At 34.4% G+C, this 13,666-nt stretch overlaps 4 protein-coding genes and 1 pseudogene across 4 annotated transcripts; 2 read left to right on the top strand and 3 right to left on the bottom strand.

Moving 5' to 3' along the window:
• The first annotated feature begins 5,275 nt into the window (after positions 1–5,275).
• On the top strand, positions 5,276–13,665 carry LOC124420997 (annotated as a pseudogene).
• LOC111686136 (histone H2A) lies at positions 7,458–8,069 on the bottom strand. The gene has a single exon (XM_023448441.2). It carries the CDS (start codon positions 8,002–8,004, stop codon positions 7,630–7,632), a length of 375 nt encoding a protein of 124 aa, XP_023304209.2. The 5' UTR covers positions 8,005–8,069; the 3' UTR covers positions 7,458–7,629.
• Positions 8,207–8,729, top strand: LOC124418568 (histone H2B). Its single transcript, XM_046945250.1, has one exon. It carries the CDS (start codon positions 8,274–8,276, stop codon positions 8,643–8,645), a length of 372 nt encoding a protein of 123 aa, XP_046801206.1. The 5' UTR covers positions 8,207–8,273; the 3' UTR covers positions 8,646–8,729.
• LOC124418566 (histone H1-like) lies at positions 9,739–10,580 on the bottom strand. Its single transcript, XM_046945248.1, has one exon. It carries the CDS (start codon positions 10,488–10,490, stop codon positions 9,810–9,812), a length of 681 nt encoding a protein of 226 aa, XP_046801204.1. The 5' UTR covers positions 10,491–10,580; the 3' UTR covers positions 9,739–9,809.
• LOC124418567 (histone H3) lies at positions 12,458–13,011 on the bottom strand. The gene has a single exon (XM_046945249.1). It carries the CDS (start codon positions 12,932–12,934, stop codon positions 12,524–12,526), a length of 411 nt encoding a protein of 136 aa, XP_046801205.1. The 5' UTR covers positions 12,935–13,011; the 3' UTR covers positions 12,458–12,523.
• Position 13,666: the final 1 nt, after the last annotated feature.

The following is a 13,666-nucleotide window of genomic DNA, read 5'->3' as shown; positions in this document are numbered from 1 at the left end:
AAAATATAGACGCACACAAAAAAGAATAGTATAGCATGATATTTCTGTTACATTCTAATTTTAGTTCAATTTGGTATAAATACCAGTGGTTCTGACGCCAAAAATTATATAGTGTTGTGTGATCAGTGAACGTGTACAGTGCTCTGAGCGGATGATCAATAATTTTTTAAAAGTGCTTTGTAAAAGTGAGAAGCCTAGCTAAAATAGTAGGCAGTGAACATTTTAAGTGACATTTGAAAAAGTGAGAAGCCTGTCTACTATAGTAGTCATTGTGAAATATCATTAAGCCCTCAGGATTGTGAGAATCCTATAGGAGGCAGAGAAAGTGAAAAGACACTATAATACTTAATTTTGCCATTTGAGTGCAATTTTGAGACATATATTCGTGTAAATAGACATTTTATTGTATTGTGATTAAGATTTGATTATTTCGTACCCTTGATAGGGTACGAATAGAACTTATTCACCATGGGGGAGGATGAAGATCTGAACCCACACAAGAGAGCCCATTCTGGAGTGACCATGAGTGATCTCCAGCGTATAATTGAAGAGCAGAGCCGTGAAATGGCTGAACTTCGTGCCGAGAATGCAAAATTGCATGAGGCTATGAATAGATTTTCGAATAGTGGTGATGTGAAATTCTCCACAGAGGAGAATATTACGACTGAAGACGACATGGTCGTTGATGAACCAGTTGCAAAGAAGGTGAGGAAAGTTAAAAAGCATAAGAAAAGCAAAAAGTCTTCTGGTAAAAAATCGAAGAATGAGAAAAACCAGGCTAAAGCCGTAGCTGGTTCAACCGCTGCCATTGATAAATGTGCTGTTAGGAAGAATGTTGTTGCTGAAAACGCAGCTGCCTCTTTTGAAGGTCTAGATGACAACTTTAATGATAATGTTCCTGGTTGCAGTCAAGCTCAACGGGATAATGCTGTAAAGAATAGTATAAGTAAGTCTAAAAATATTCCGGTTATTACTGCTTATAATGTTAATATTAAGGAGATTACTCAGGTTATTGACCAGGCCTTAGGCCATTGTAATTATAACATTAAACTGATGGGTAGGAATGCTACGAATATAGGGGTTTGCACCCTCATAGATTTCCAAAAGTTGAAGACACTTCTTGTTGAACGGGAAGTGAATTATTTTACGTATACCCCTAAGGGGTTGAGACCATATTCATTGGTCATTGAGGGTCTGTCGGGGACCTACACTGTAGATGATGTGAGGGGCTATCTGAGCGGTCTTAAGATCAAACTTGAGATTATTAGGATAGTGAAATTTAATAACGATAGGTGGCTCTTGCAACTTTCGCGTGAGTCTGATATTGATTCCTTTTTGGACGTACGCTACATTTTACGTTGTAGGGTGAACATTAGGAAGTTTAAGAGGGGGGCGGTCACGCAGTGTTTTAACTGCCAGCGTTTTGGCCATACATCGACGAATTGCAATATGCCATACCGCTGTGTTAAATGCGGGGCATCTCATGGCCCGGGGAATTGTAGTATTCCCCCTAAGGGCAATGATTATGACGAGACTCTTGTGACTGATCCTGTCACTGGACAGGCGGTTAGACGAGTAGGGCATCCTGTCAGATGTGTAAATTGCGGCGTGGATGGTCACGCTGCCAGCTCGAAAGAGTGTCCACGCAGGATTGAATTACTGCGTAAGATTGAGGCGAAGAGAACGTCTAGTGGACAGAATAGGGGATTACAACGACCTATGTCTTCGAATGTTAGAGCTGGTTTTTCGTACGCCTCTGCTGCGGCGGCCGGCACGTCTAGTGGTGCCACTACTAGTGGTTCGTCAGGTAACGCATCTGGCCCTGGGGTGGACTTGAAGGGTGCTTTAGCACAGTTTGATTTTATAGATAAGGACTGCAAACGCTTTTTTGGTGGTGGGTTGCTCAATTGTCTGACGAAGATTGGTGGTTTTGCGCGCGAATATCGTGCGTTGAACAATGATGAGGCTAAATCCCGTGCTTTGCTGGGCATGTTAATGTCACTCCAACACAATGGCTAGGACAATTAAATGTATATTCATCAATGTGAATTCGGTCGTCTCAAGACACAAGAGACACTATTTGGGACTGTTTTTGGACAGACATAAACCGGACATATTGCTTATGGCGGAACACGGACTTAGTCCTCGTCATAAGCTGGACATGAGAGGATACTTGACATTCAGACAGAACCGACAGAATGGACGAGGAGGGACCGCTATACTCGTTAGGGACAGCCTTTCGTGTGAAAGAATTTTGATAGATACTGGGAGGATTGAAAACACTACAGTACGCATTCACAGGGTGAGTGGTGGTGCCTTAACTATGGTGTCTTTATACCGTAGACCGCAGGACACACTGCTAGCTAGAGATCTTAACTCGATCGTGGAGCTTTCGAATGATGGTGGCGTGGTGATCGGAGGTGATCTAAATGCCAGACACTCATTCTGGGGTGATACGGTCACAGACTCTAGTGGTAGAGTTCTGCGTGATCTACTGCTGAATAGCCCTAATTTGCAAATACATCCAACTGATGGCGCCACGAGGATCACTGCTCACTCTTCCTCGCACATTGACATTATTATGAGTTCTGTGGACATGGTTCCACTATTGACAGGTGATGGACTCAGAACGCTCGACTACGAATCGGACCATAGGGCGGTGGAAGCCATATTTGGCATAGATGACTGTGTTGGACGTATTAAACCAACTAGATTTGACTTTGACAGAATGAACCGTGTACGCTTTAATACCATACTATCTGAACGATTGACGGAATGTTCTCTACCAGTGGACGGAAATGTGACTGAGGGTGAAATTGACGAATGTATTGAAACGATGAGTCAGGCCTTTCGAAGTGCAATGGACGCATCTATACCAAAGGTCCCGGTGGGTAGAAGGGGGCTGATTCAACTTCCGCCAAATATTCTACATTTCATCGCTGAAAAGAAGAGACTGCGTCGTCTTGCACATAGATGTGAGGACCCAATACGCTGTGCTATTGTAAAGGCTGACATTAGGAACCTGGACAGAATAATACAGGGGGCAATAGCCGTACATGAACGTGAACACTGGACGAACTTTTTGGGTAACATAAAACTGAACAATAGAACTTACAGGACAGTCAAGGCAGCTGCCGGACTTAACCGACATGTAGGGGTACATGATTTAGTTGACATAGATGGCTCATTAGTTTCTGATGATGTGGGGAAAGCCGCCATTCTAGCGGAACATTTCTCCCATGTACAGTTTGGACAGGATTCTACTAATGACTCATTTTCGGACACAGTAAGGGACAGAGTATCTACGCTACGTGACAGAACGCCTTTGATTACCTTCGGGAATGATATTACTGCTGACGGGGAAAACTCGAATGGACAAGATCTGATTACTGCTGAGATGATTGGTGCTGCATTGAGGCGAAGGGCCAACAAGAAATCTACCGGACAGGACGGAATACCTGACATTGTACTGAAAAAGACTCGTACGGGAACGTGGAAATTCTTGGCGATACTTTTAAACCACTGTTTGAATATTGGGTATTTTCCAAGGGCGTGGAAAAAGGCTTTGGTGGTCCCGATATTGAAACCGCGATCTGACCCTAAACGGAGTGGTAACTATAGGCCGATTTCACTCCTATCTCCCTTCGGGAAGCTCTTGGAGAAATTTATCTTGGACAGGATTAATGACAAGATTTCTGATGGTGGTGTCCTAACGGACTGTCAATTTGGTTTCAAGGGTGGGCACTCGACCTCCCACGCCCTGATGGTGTTCTCGGACTACGTGTCCCGTGGCCTAAACAGGAGACATCCTACGATTGCTGTCAGTCTGGACTTTTCCAAGGCCTTCGACTCTGCCTGGCAGGACGGCATCATATTTAAAATGATGGACATTGGTTTTGATAGGAACACTTGTAGGATAGTGTGTGATTTCCTTACGGACCGCTTTTTCGGTGCATGCAGGCGTACCACAGGGATCTTTGTTAGGGCCTGTACTGTACAACTTGTTTTTGACTGATATCCCCAGACCGCCGGAGGGTGATCTGTTATTGGTATATGCGGATGACATATTGATTGCATCATCCGGACCCCGGGCTAGGACCATTAACAATCGTATTAATGAGTATTTGGCTATATTGGCCCCCTATTTTTCTAAATGGTGCCTATGTCTAAACATGGACAAGACAGTAGCGGTTATGATCAAAGGAAAACGGAAGTACTTATACCCCAATAGTAGGTCCTATATCCCCTCTATATGGATTGGGGGGGAGAGTGTGAGGGTTTCAGATAGGATGAGGTACCTTGGTGTCATTTACCATGAGAACTTTGAGTTCTACAGACATGTGGATTACATATTGGAATCCACGAAGCGTACTTACGCAATGTATAGGGGTATCCTCGGACGTAATGGTTTGGACAGGAGAATAGGTTTACTGCTCTATCGCCAGATAATTCGACCTCTCATGTCCTACGCCTTTCCAGTCTGGTCCAGAATTTCTTCTGCCCAGATGGAGAGGCTTAGGGTATGGGAAAGAAGGATCCTGGTAGCTTGCTTGGGCCTCAAGCGTAAACTTGGGCCTGACGGCATCTACCGGCGACCATCATGTAGGTCGATTTATAGGGCGATAGATTTCCAGAGAATTGACGCCTTTATGATGGATAGGGGTATCAAGTTTCTGGAAAGATCTCGTTCTCTAGAGAACGACTTGGTCAGGGAGTGTTTTGTGGGATCAGGTGATCTGGAGACCGTTCAGATGAAACATTACTTGTTGCCGACCGACCTCCTGATTTTGAGTGAAGCTGGTCTTCTCTATGAGGGTGCAAACCTCCTGTTCTACCACAGGAGGATAAATACATTGGATATTTGTAACGTGGTTTACAACACCGCGCAGTAGGCCAAGGGCCAAACTTTTGTAAATATATTTCCCTCTTTGTACATATTTCTATCCTATATCTTTTGTAAATATTTCATCTCATGTATATTAGTTTTAAGTTTAGCTTTAAGTAAGAACGAACGCCTCCTGTTTTTTACCTTTTTTTAGGGAACTTTTGTGTAGATTGGTACATTTAATGTAATTCATATAAATTTATTATACTATAGTATGTAAGTTCTATATATATGTAAATAGTTTTTTTTTAATTGATAAGTCCTTGTAAGGCACCCCGTGTGTGAGGAAGAAATATATAAATAGATTGTTAGTTTTAAGTGTACATGTAAATATGGATTGTTTTGGTTAATAAATGAAATGAAATGAAATGAACGCCAAAAATTATTAGTTCTTGTGAATCTTTAGTGAAGTGTGTTTAAAAGAAAAAAAGTGATTAAAAATGACTGGTCGTGGTAAAGGTGGTAAAGGCTTGGGAAAAGGTGGCGCTAAACGTCATCGTAAAGTGTTGCGTGATAACATCCAAGGTATTACCAAGCCAGCTATTAGACGTTTGGCTCGTCGTGGTGGTGTAAAACGTATTTCTGGTTTGATTTACGAAGAAACCCGTGGTGTCTTGAAGGTGTTTTTGGAAAATGTCATCCGTGATGCCGTCACCTATACTGAACATGCCAAGAGGAAAACCGTCACCGCTATGGATGTTGTCTATGCTTTGAAGAGACAAGGTCGCACTTTGTACGGTTTCGGCGGTTAAATGATAGTATATTGAGAAAAAAGTATAAATCAACAACATCGACAAAATTTATCAAACAACAAAACAAACAATCGGTCCTTTTCAGGACCACGAAATTAAATTTAAAAAGAGATAGTGCATTTTTTGATTGAAAATATACTAGGATAGGTTAAAATTTTTATTTATGTAAACAATATTTATTTCTATTTATTGTTTAAATATTACTTTTTTAACATTTTACCGTCGGCATAATCAAATTTTTCATACTTTTATGTATTTAGAAACAAAATCATCATTATGAATTCTTGTTTACATATTAAAATTTCAAAAAGAAAAAATTCTCTAGTCAAACTGTACGCATATGAAAAAAATATAAACAAACAAGAAGAAACCAGTTTCATACCAAACACACAAACAAATTCTACGTAAAGACGACTGCACTTTAACGAGAGCAACAAAAACGAAGAGAACAAACAAAACAAGAATATGTGAGAATAATAACAATGCAAAGGCATTCATATAGTGGTTTGTTTGGGCATGAATGTTTATTTCTTCTACTGTGTGTATTTTTGTTTTGTTTATTTAGAAAAAGTGATTTCAAAACTAAAATAATAAATAGGAATGTTTGAGGAAATTTATTTTTAAATAAAATATTAATTTATTTATATAATAAATGAACAAAAATACGTCATATTTTTATTTTCAAATAAAAAAAAAAATATATTAATTCTTAATAATTCTTAAAAAATATATGAAAATCAAAAATGAATATCTATTAAAAAAAAACTTAATAAAAATTATATTTTTGTAGCTTTTAGTAGATATTCATATGACGAAAAAGTGTTTTGCCGACGGCATTTAAAAAATTTGTTGTTTTCTTCTTTTTTAGAAAAAAATATATTTTTGTTCTAAAATTTCTAATAAATAAATTTAAAATAAAAAACTTCATAAAGTAAAAGTTTGTTCATATTAGTTGATAGAAAATGAAAATATTCAATATTCAAAGTTGAAATGAACAAATAACTTTTCAGTCTAACTGTACGCAACAACAATTTACAAAAAATTACCAACGCATACAAAATAAAGAAGAAACAAGTAATTTTTTTCTTAAAACGACCACATACTGACAAACACAAACAAATTCTATGTAGACAAAAAATCTTCCTAAGAATCCCGACTGTATGATTATTCTGCGAACATCAGCTTAATGTGTTTGTTGTTGCTTTTTTTACTATAGTTAAAATGGTCACATACTGTCAAACACAAACAAATCGTATGTAGAAAAATACTTCGTAACAATCGCGACTGCATGATTATTCTGTGAACATCAGCTTAATGTATTTGTTGTTGTTTTTTTTTTTTTTTTCACAAAAAAAAAAAAAGAAATATAATGGAATTTGTATAGTTGTGTCTGTGTGTTTTTCTTTAGTTTGTTAGGTTTTGTGTATATCGTTGTTTTTGTTTGTGGAAAAAAAAAGAAACAGATTGTTAAAATGTAAAGGCATTTGTATAGTTGTGTGAGTGCGTTTTTTTAGTTTGTTCGTTTATACTGTGGATTTTGTTTTTGTAAAATCACAAGAAATGCTTATATGAAGAAGTTTGTTGAAATGTAAAGGCATTTGTATAGTTGTATATGTGTATTTCTTTAGTTTGTTATATTTTATGGATACCATGATTATTGTATGTATAAAAAAATAATACGAGGGATGATTGTGAAAAAATAAAACGAGGGATGATTATGTACGGCAGATGTTTGTTTTTTTATATACATATTTTATAATGAAAATAAGTAAAATTGATGGCTTTTACTGATAAAAATGCAAATTTAGTTTAATTTTAAATTTGTTTTTATGGAAAAATACTTATTATTTTGTTGTTTTAAGTTAGTTTTGAAAAAATTTTACTCATTTTTGAAATAAATTTGTCGTCCTGAAAAGGACGGTTGGTTTTTTTCTAAATACGATGGTCTGTATAGTATTTTTACATTTTGTTGTTGTCGTTGTGTAAAATAATTTAGGCTTTCTTTTCTGTTTTCTTGGGCAAAAGTACAGCTTGAATGTTGGGCAAAACACCACCTTGGGCAATTGTTACGCCAGACAACAATTTGTTCAATTCTTCATCATTACGGATGGCCAATTGCAAATGACGGGGAATAATTCTGGTCTTTTTGTTGTCACGAGCAGCGTTACCAGCCAATTCAAGAACTTCAGCGGCCAAATATTCCATAACGGCAGCTAAATATACGGGAGCGCCGGCACCAACACGTTCGGCATAATTGCCTTTACGCAACAAACGATGGATACGACCGACGGGGAATTGCAAACCAGCACGGTTTGAACGGGACTTTGCCTTTCCCTTAACTTTGCCACCTTTACCACGACCAGACATTTTTCACTTTTTAGTTATTTAGTTACACTTCACTAGAGCACTGTAAACACAAACTGATAAAATATTTTTTTGTTACTATGGGTATTTATACTTTTTTTCTGAGAAGAACACACACACACAATGGGGTGGTTTGTGTAGATACATTTTGTAGATACTTTAGTATTTGTTGGATTTCAAAAAGGTATATAATGCGCACATATCACGAAAAAAACTCACAGTTTGTGAACAGTGTTTAAAAAGTGTTTGTGAAAAAAAATAAGTGAATAATAATGCCTCCTAAAACCAGTGGTAAAGCAGCAAAGAAGGCCGGTAAAGCCCAAAAGAATATTACCAAGAGTGACAAGAAAACCAAGCGTAAGCGCAAGGAATCTTATGCCATCTATATTTACAAAGTGTTGAAGCAAGTACATCCCGATACTGGTATCTCATCAAAGGCCATGAGTATCATGAACAGTTTTGTTAATGATATCTTTGAACGTATTGCCGCTGAAGCATCTCGTTTGGCTCACTACAACAAGCGTTCAACCATCACCAGTCGGGAAATTCAAACTGCTGTCCGTCTATTGTTGCCTGGTGAATTGGCTAAGCATGCTGTCAGTGAAGGTACTAAGGCTGTCACCAAATATACTAGCTCCAAGTAAATTTTTTACCTTCTGGTTGTCAACAAATGGTTTATCTTATTTCTTTAACATCAACTACAACAACGGCCCTTCTCAGGGCCACAATATTCATACAAAAAAGAGATTAGTTTTTATTGTTTTCTACTTAATTTGAAATTTCTTTTATAATAGCAGTTGGTTTTCTATTTGGTGTGGAAATTTGCTTTAAAAATTCTGACATTTTGATTTTACTTGTCCAATACACAAACCTTTTTGAAATTTTAAGCAAGAATTGCAACCTTTATGTGTTTAGTTGGTGAATTTGACAATTGCAAAAAATTTCAAAGCAGTTTGCTATGCTTCACTTATTTGTAAAACTAAAATGAAAAAGAATGATTAAATAACAATCCTTAAAATATGTGTTGAAATATTTTTGATTTTTTATATTAAAATTTGATGTTTTGCCGACGGCATTTCGATTTTTCATATATGAAGTTTTTGTTTTGCATTCCTTTCAAAAGAAATAAAATTTTCGCAAAAAATGAAACATTTTGCTTTCTTATGTTGTTTTTTTTTTTATTAAAAAATATATAAATAAAAAATATTAAAATTTTTTATTTTAAATTATTTAAAATTATTTTATTTAATATAAAAAAATGTCAATTTTATTAACATCTTTTTTTTAATATTTGTAAAAATTCTTTAAAATAACAAGTTTTTAAAGTGTATATTTCATATTAAAATTGATTTTTTGCCGACGGCATTTATTATTATTTTAATACAAAAAAATTACTTTTTTTGAAGACGAACTATGGAAATGTGTTTAACCGACGGCATTTCTGCAAAATTCTTTGAAAAAAATAATGAATTTCCTAATAAATTGAGTTTTGCCGACGGCATTTCATTTATTCTTGAAGTAATGTTAACACATTGTGTGTGTGAATGTTTTTGTTTTCAACAATGCATTGCAGTGTTTTGTTTATTTTTGTTACTTCATTAACAATCCAGCAAAAGAAAAACAATCTAAAAATTTAAGAATTTCACAAAAAAAAGAATGATATTCTGTAAAATTAGATGAAAAGTATTGTTTTGTTTGTTATTTAATCTCTTTTTGTTAATTATTTTGTAGCCCTGAAAAGGGCTTTTTAATAGAAATAAATCTTTTTTTCGAATATCGAAAAATAATTTGTTCTTTGAGTGGAATATTTACTTCTTGGCGGCAGTCTTTTTGGCAGCTGCTTTTTTGACTGGAGCAGCCTTTTTGGGTTTAGCAGCGACGGCACTCTTTGCTTTGGGTGCTTTTGGTTTAGTTGCTGGTGCCTTTTTTGCGGGTTTTGCTTTAACTGTACCAGTCTTTTTGGCAGTTTTTGCCTTCGCTTTTTCTGCCTTCTTCTTTTCAGCAGTCTTTTTGGTGGCAGTTGCTTTCTTAGCAGCAGGAGTTGCTTTTTTGGTAGCGGCAACCTTCTTTTTCTTTTCACCAGCACCGACAGCAGCCTTTTTCTTTTCAGCAGCAGGCTTCTTTGCTTTTGGTTCTTTTGTAGCAGCAGCTGACAATTTGAATGAACCAGAAGCACCCTTACCTTTAGTTTGGATTAATTTTCCACTGGTTACGGCACTCTTCAAATATTTCTTGATGAATGGAGCCAATTTTTGAGCATCTACCTTGTAAGTGCTGGTAAGGTATTTCTTAATGGCTGGAAGGGATGAACCACCACGTTCTTTCAATGTTTTGATGGCAGCATCAACCATTTGTTGGGTTGGTGGATGAGTAGGTACGCTGGATGGTTTTTTGGCCTTGGTGGCTCCTGCAGCTTTCTTTGTTTTTTTCTCAGCAACTGGTGCAGCTACTGGGGAAGCGGAGGTTTCAACGACAGCGGAATCAGACATGATTGTTTTTATTTGATATTTTAATAATTTCACTTGAAAATAAACACTTTTTTTTTGTAAAATATACACTTTATATGCGTGAGCACATTCAATATGTTAAGGTACATCGTAAGTATGAGAAGTTCATAGTAGTCAATGGATGTTGATTGTTGAATTTTTAGTGCGAGCGTGTATAAAATTTAACAAAAGTTTTATCATATTTTTAAGTTTTTCTTTAAGATTTTGGAAAAAATTTAAAAACTTTTTCCTAAAATTGTTAGCTTAGATATTGTAGTTTATGCTAAAATTAAGAAAATTTTTTTTTCTTCACTTGGAAAATTTTTATAAGCATTTTCCTCAGAAGTTTGTTAAAAATTTTTACTAAATTATCAACAAAAGTTGAAAATTTTCTAAGAAATTTCAGAAATATTTGTAAGAAAACTATTTCAGATGATACTCTTATATGTTTTCTTTATGGTATTTGAAGAAAATATTAATTTTTTATTTTTTTCGATTTTTAAAAATTATTTTAAAATTTACTCTATGTCAACGAAAAATTCTCATATTGAAAAATTTTTCAATAGTATTTTCAATCGATCCTATTGAGTGAAAAATTAAAACAAATAAATATTGCAATTAAATTAATAAATTTTTATACACATTTCATTACATTATTTACTATTATATTCTAAAAGTCAAATTTTTAAATATTTTTAATAAATAATTCAAAAAATGCTCATGTGAAAAGTAATTTCATTTTGATCATACTCTTTGAAATTGAGCCATTTCATAGAGATTGTATTTTTAAAGCAAATTGTTATTTATTTCTTTATTTTCATAATATTGTTGCATTATTATGTAATTGTACAAATGTTTTTGGAATAACTTTTTTCAAATTGTAAATAATATTAAGTAAAAATATACTATTTTCATAAGAAATATTATTTACTAATATAACGATGAAATTTTCTTGTTAAATTGTGTGACATGTTTAAGTTTTTATATATTTTCATGAAAATATTCCTTTGTTAAGTAAATACATAAATTTAGTAATTTTGATATGATTTTTTACAATATTTTGTAATTTTGTTTACAAATAATTAAATACAAAATTATTTAATTTTCAATTGAACTTTTCCACTAAGAAAATAGTCTAAATTTCTTTGTATTTGTGGAAACGAAATTTTATGTTTATAAACAATTTTTTGCAAAATTTTAAAAAAATATTAATTTAATCTCTTTATCATATAAATTGATGGTTCTCAAAAGAGCCATTAAAAGGATATTTATTTATTTATTTATTTAATTTCAATAGAAAATACGATTTGAAAACAAATTTTATTAACAAAGTAAATATAAATAAATTTTCGATTTTGTAAATACACATTTCCTAGCAGATGTACCTTGAATAACTTATTTTTATAATAATTGCTAAATTGTATCTTTTTTATATAAAATTTTGCATATTTTGTACAAATAATTCAAATTTTTGTTAATATTTTTATATAAAATTTGCCTCCAGTTTAAAGAATACAAACATACATGTATGTAAATATAAACAAAACAAAAAAATGTTCATAAAAAGTGTTTAAACTATCTATTATTTATAGAAATATAATATGAAATAATTATTTGAAAATAAATATAATCAACTTTTGACACCCTAAAAAAAATTCTGTTAATTTTGCCGACGGTAAAATGTATTGTTAAGCCGTCGGCAATTTTTCAAAATATTTTTGAGTAAATTTTCTAAAAATTTCATAAATTTACTTAAAAATAGTAAAATTTTGAACAATAAATAAAATGCTCTTTAAAAATTTGTTTAATAGTTCTAAAAAGAACCGATTATTCATTCTTTAGATATTGTTTACATAAATAAAAATTAAAAAAAAATTTTAACCTATCCTAGTATATTTTCAATCAAAAAATGCACTATCTCTTTTTAAATTTTATTTTGTGGTCCTGAAAAGGACCGATTGTTTGTTTTGTTAATAAACACATATGATGATGTTGTTGTTATGCGTTTGTTGTCTGTAGTAATTTTGTCAATCAATTTAAGCACGTTCGCCACGAATACGTCTGGCCAATTGAATATCTTTTGGCATAATGGTGACACGTTTAGCATGGATGGCACACAAGTTGGTATCTTCGAAGAGACCAACCAAATAAGCTTCACTGGCTTCTTGCAAAGCCATAACAGCAGAGCTCTGGAAACGCAAATCAGTTTTGAAATCTTGAGCAATTTCACGAACCAAACGTTGGAAGGGCAATTTGCGGATCAACAATTCAGTACTCTTTTGATAACGACGAATTTCACGCAAAGCTACTGTACCAGGGCGATAACGATGAGGTTTCTTAACACCACCGGTAGCTGGTGCACTTTTACGAGCAGCCTTAGTAGCCAATTGTTTACGAGGTGCTTTGCCACCAGTCGATTTACGGGCAGTTTGCTTAGTACGAGCCATTATTATTTTTCACTTCACTTAGTATTTTTTTTAAAAATCACTATAACACTGTTCACACACGAATATTTTTGTTTCGCCGATGGTACCGGGTTTATATAGAAAAATTTTGTATTGGAAATATAAGGGTGAGTGTGTGTGTATTGTATTAAGTGGTGGTTGATTATACTAAAATATAGACGCACACAAAAAAGAATAGTATAGCATGATATTTCTGTTACATTCTAATTTTAGTTCAATTTGGTATAAATACCAGTGGTTCTGACGCCAAAAATTATTAGTTCTTGTGAATCTTTAGTGAAGTGTGTTTAAAAGAAAAAAAGTGATTAAAAATGACTGGTCGTGGTAAAGGTGGTAAAGGCTTGGGAAAAGGTGGCGCTAAACGTCATCGTAAAGTGTTGCGTGATAACATCCAAGGTATTACCAAGCCAGCTATTAGACGTTTGGCTCGTCGTGGTGGTGTAAAACGTATTTCTGGTTTGATTTACGAAGAAACCCGTGGTGTCTTGAAGGTGTTTTTGGAAAATGTCATCCGTGATGCCGTCACCTATACTGAACATGCCAAGAGGAAAACCGTCACCGCTATGGATGTTGTCTATGCTTTGAAGAGACAAGGTCGCACTTTGTACGGTTTCGGCGGTTAAATGATAGTATATTGAGAAAAAAGTATAAATCAACAACATCGACAAAATTTATCAAACAACAAAACAAACAATCGGTCCTTTTCAGGACCAC

Source organism: Lucilia cuprina, chromosome 2, assembly GCF_022045245.1.
Source record: "Lucilia cuprina isolate Lc7/37 chromosome 2, ASM2204524v1, whole genome shotgun sequence".
Classification (NCBI taxonomy): Eukaryota; Metazoa; Arthropoda; class Insecta; order Diptera; family Calliphoridae; genus Lucilia; species Lucilia cuprina.
Note: the sequence above shows the minus strand (reverse complement) of the source record. Positions and strands in the feature narration are given on the sequence as shown.

What these genes read in the sequence shown, in the direction of transcription:
- LOC111686136 (XM_023448441.2), bottom strand. Translation starts at nt 8,004, where the DNA reads ATGTCTGGTCGTGGTAAAGGTGGCAAAGTTAAGGGAAAGGCAAAGTCC.
- LOC124418568 (XM_046945250.1), top strand. Translation starts at nt 8,274, where the DNA reads ATGCCTCCTAAAACCAGTGGTAAAGCAGCAAAGAAGGCCGGTAAAGCC.
- LOC124418566 (XM_046945248.1), bottom strand. Translation starts at nt 10,490, where the DNA reads ATGTCTGATTCCGCTGTCGTTGAAACCTCCGCTTCCCCAGTAGCTGCA.
- LOC124418567 (XM_046945249.1), bottom strand. Translation starts at nt 12,934, where the DNA reads ATGGCTCGTACTAAGCAAACTGCCCGTAAATCGACTGGTGGCAAAGCA.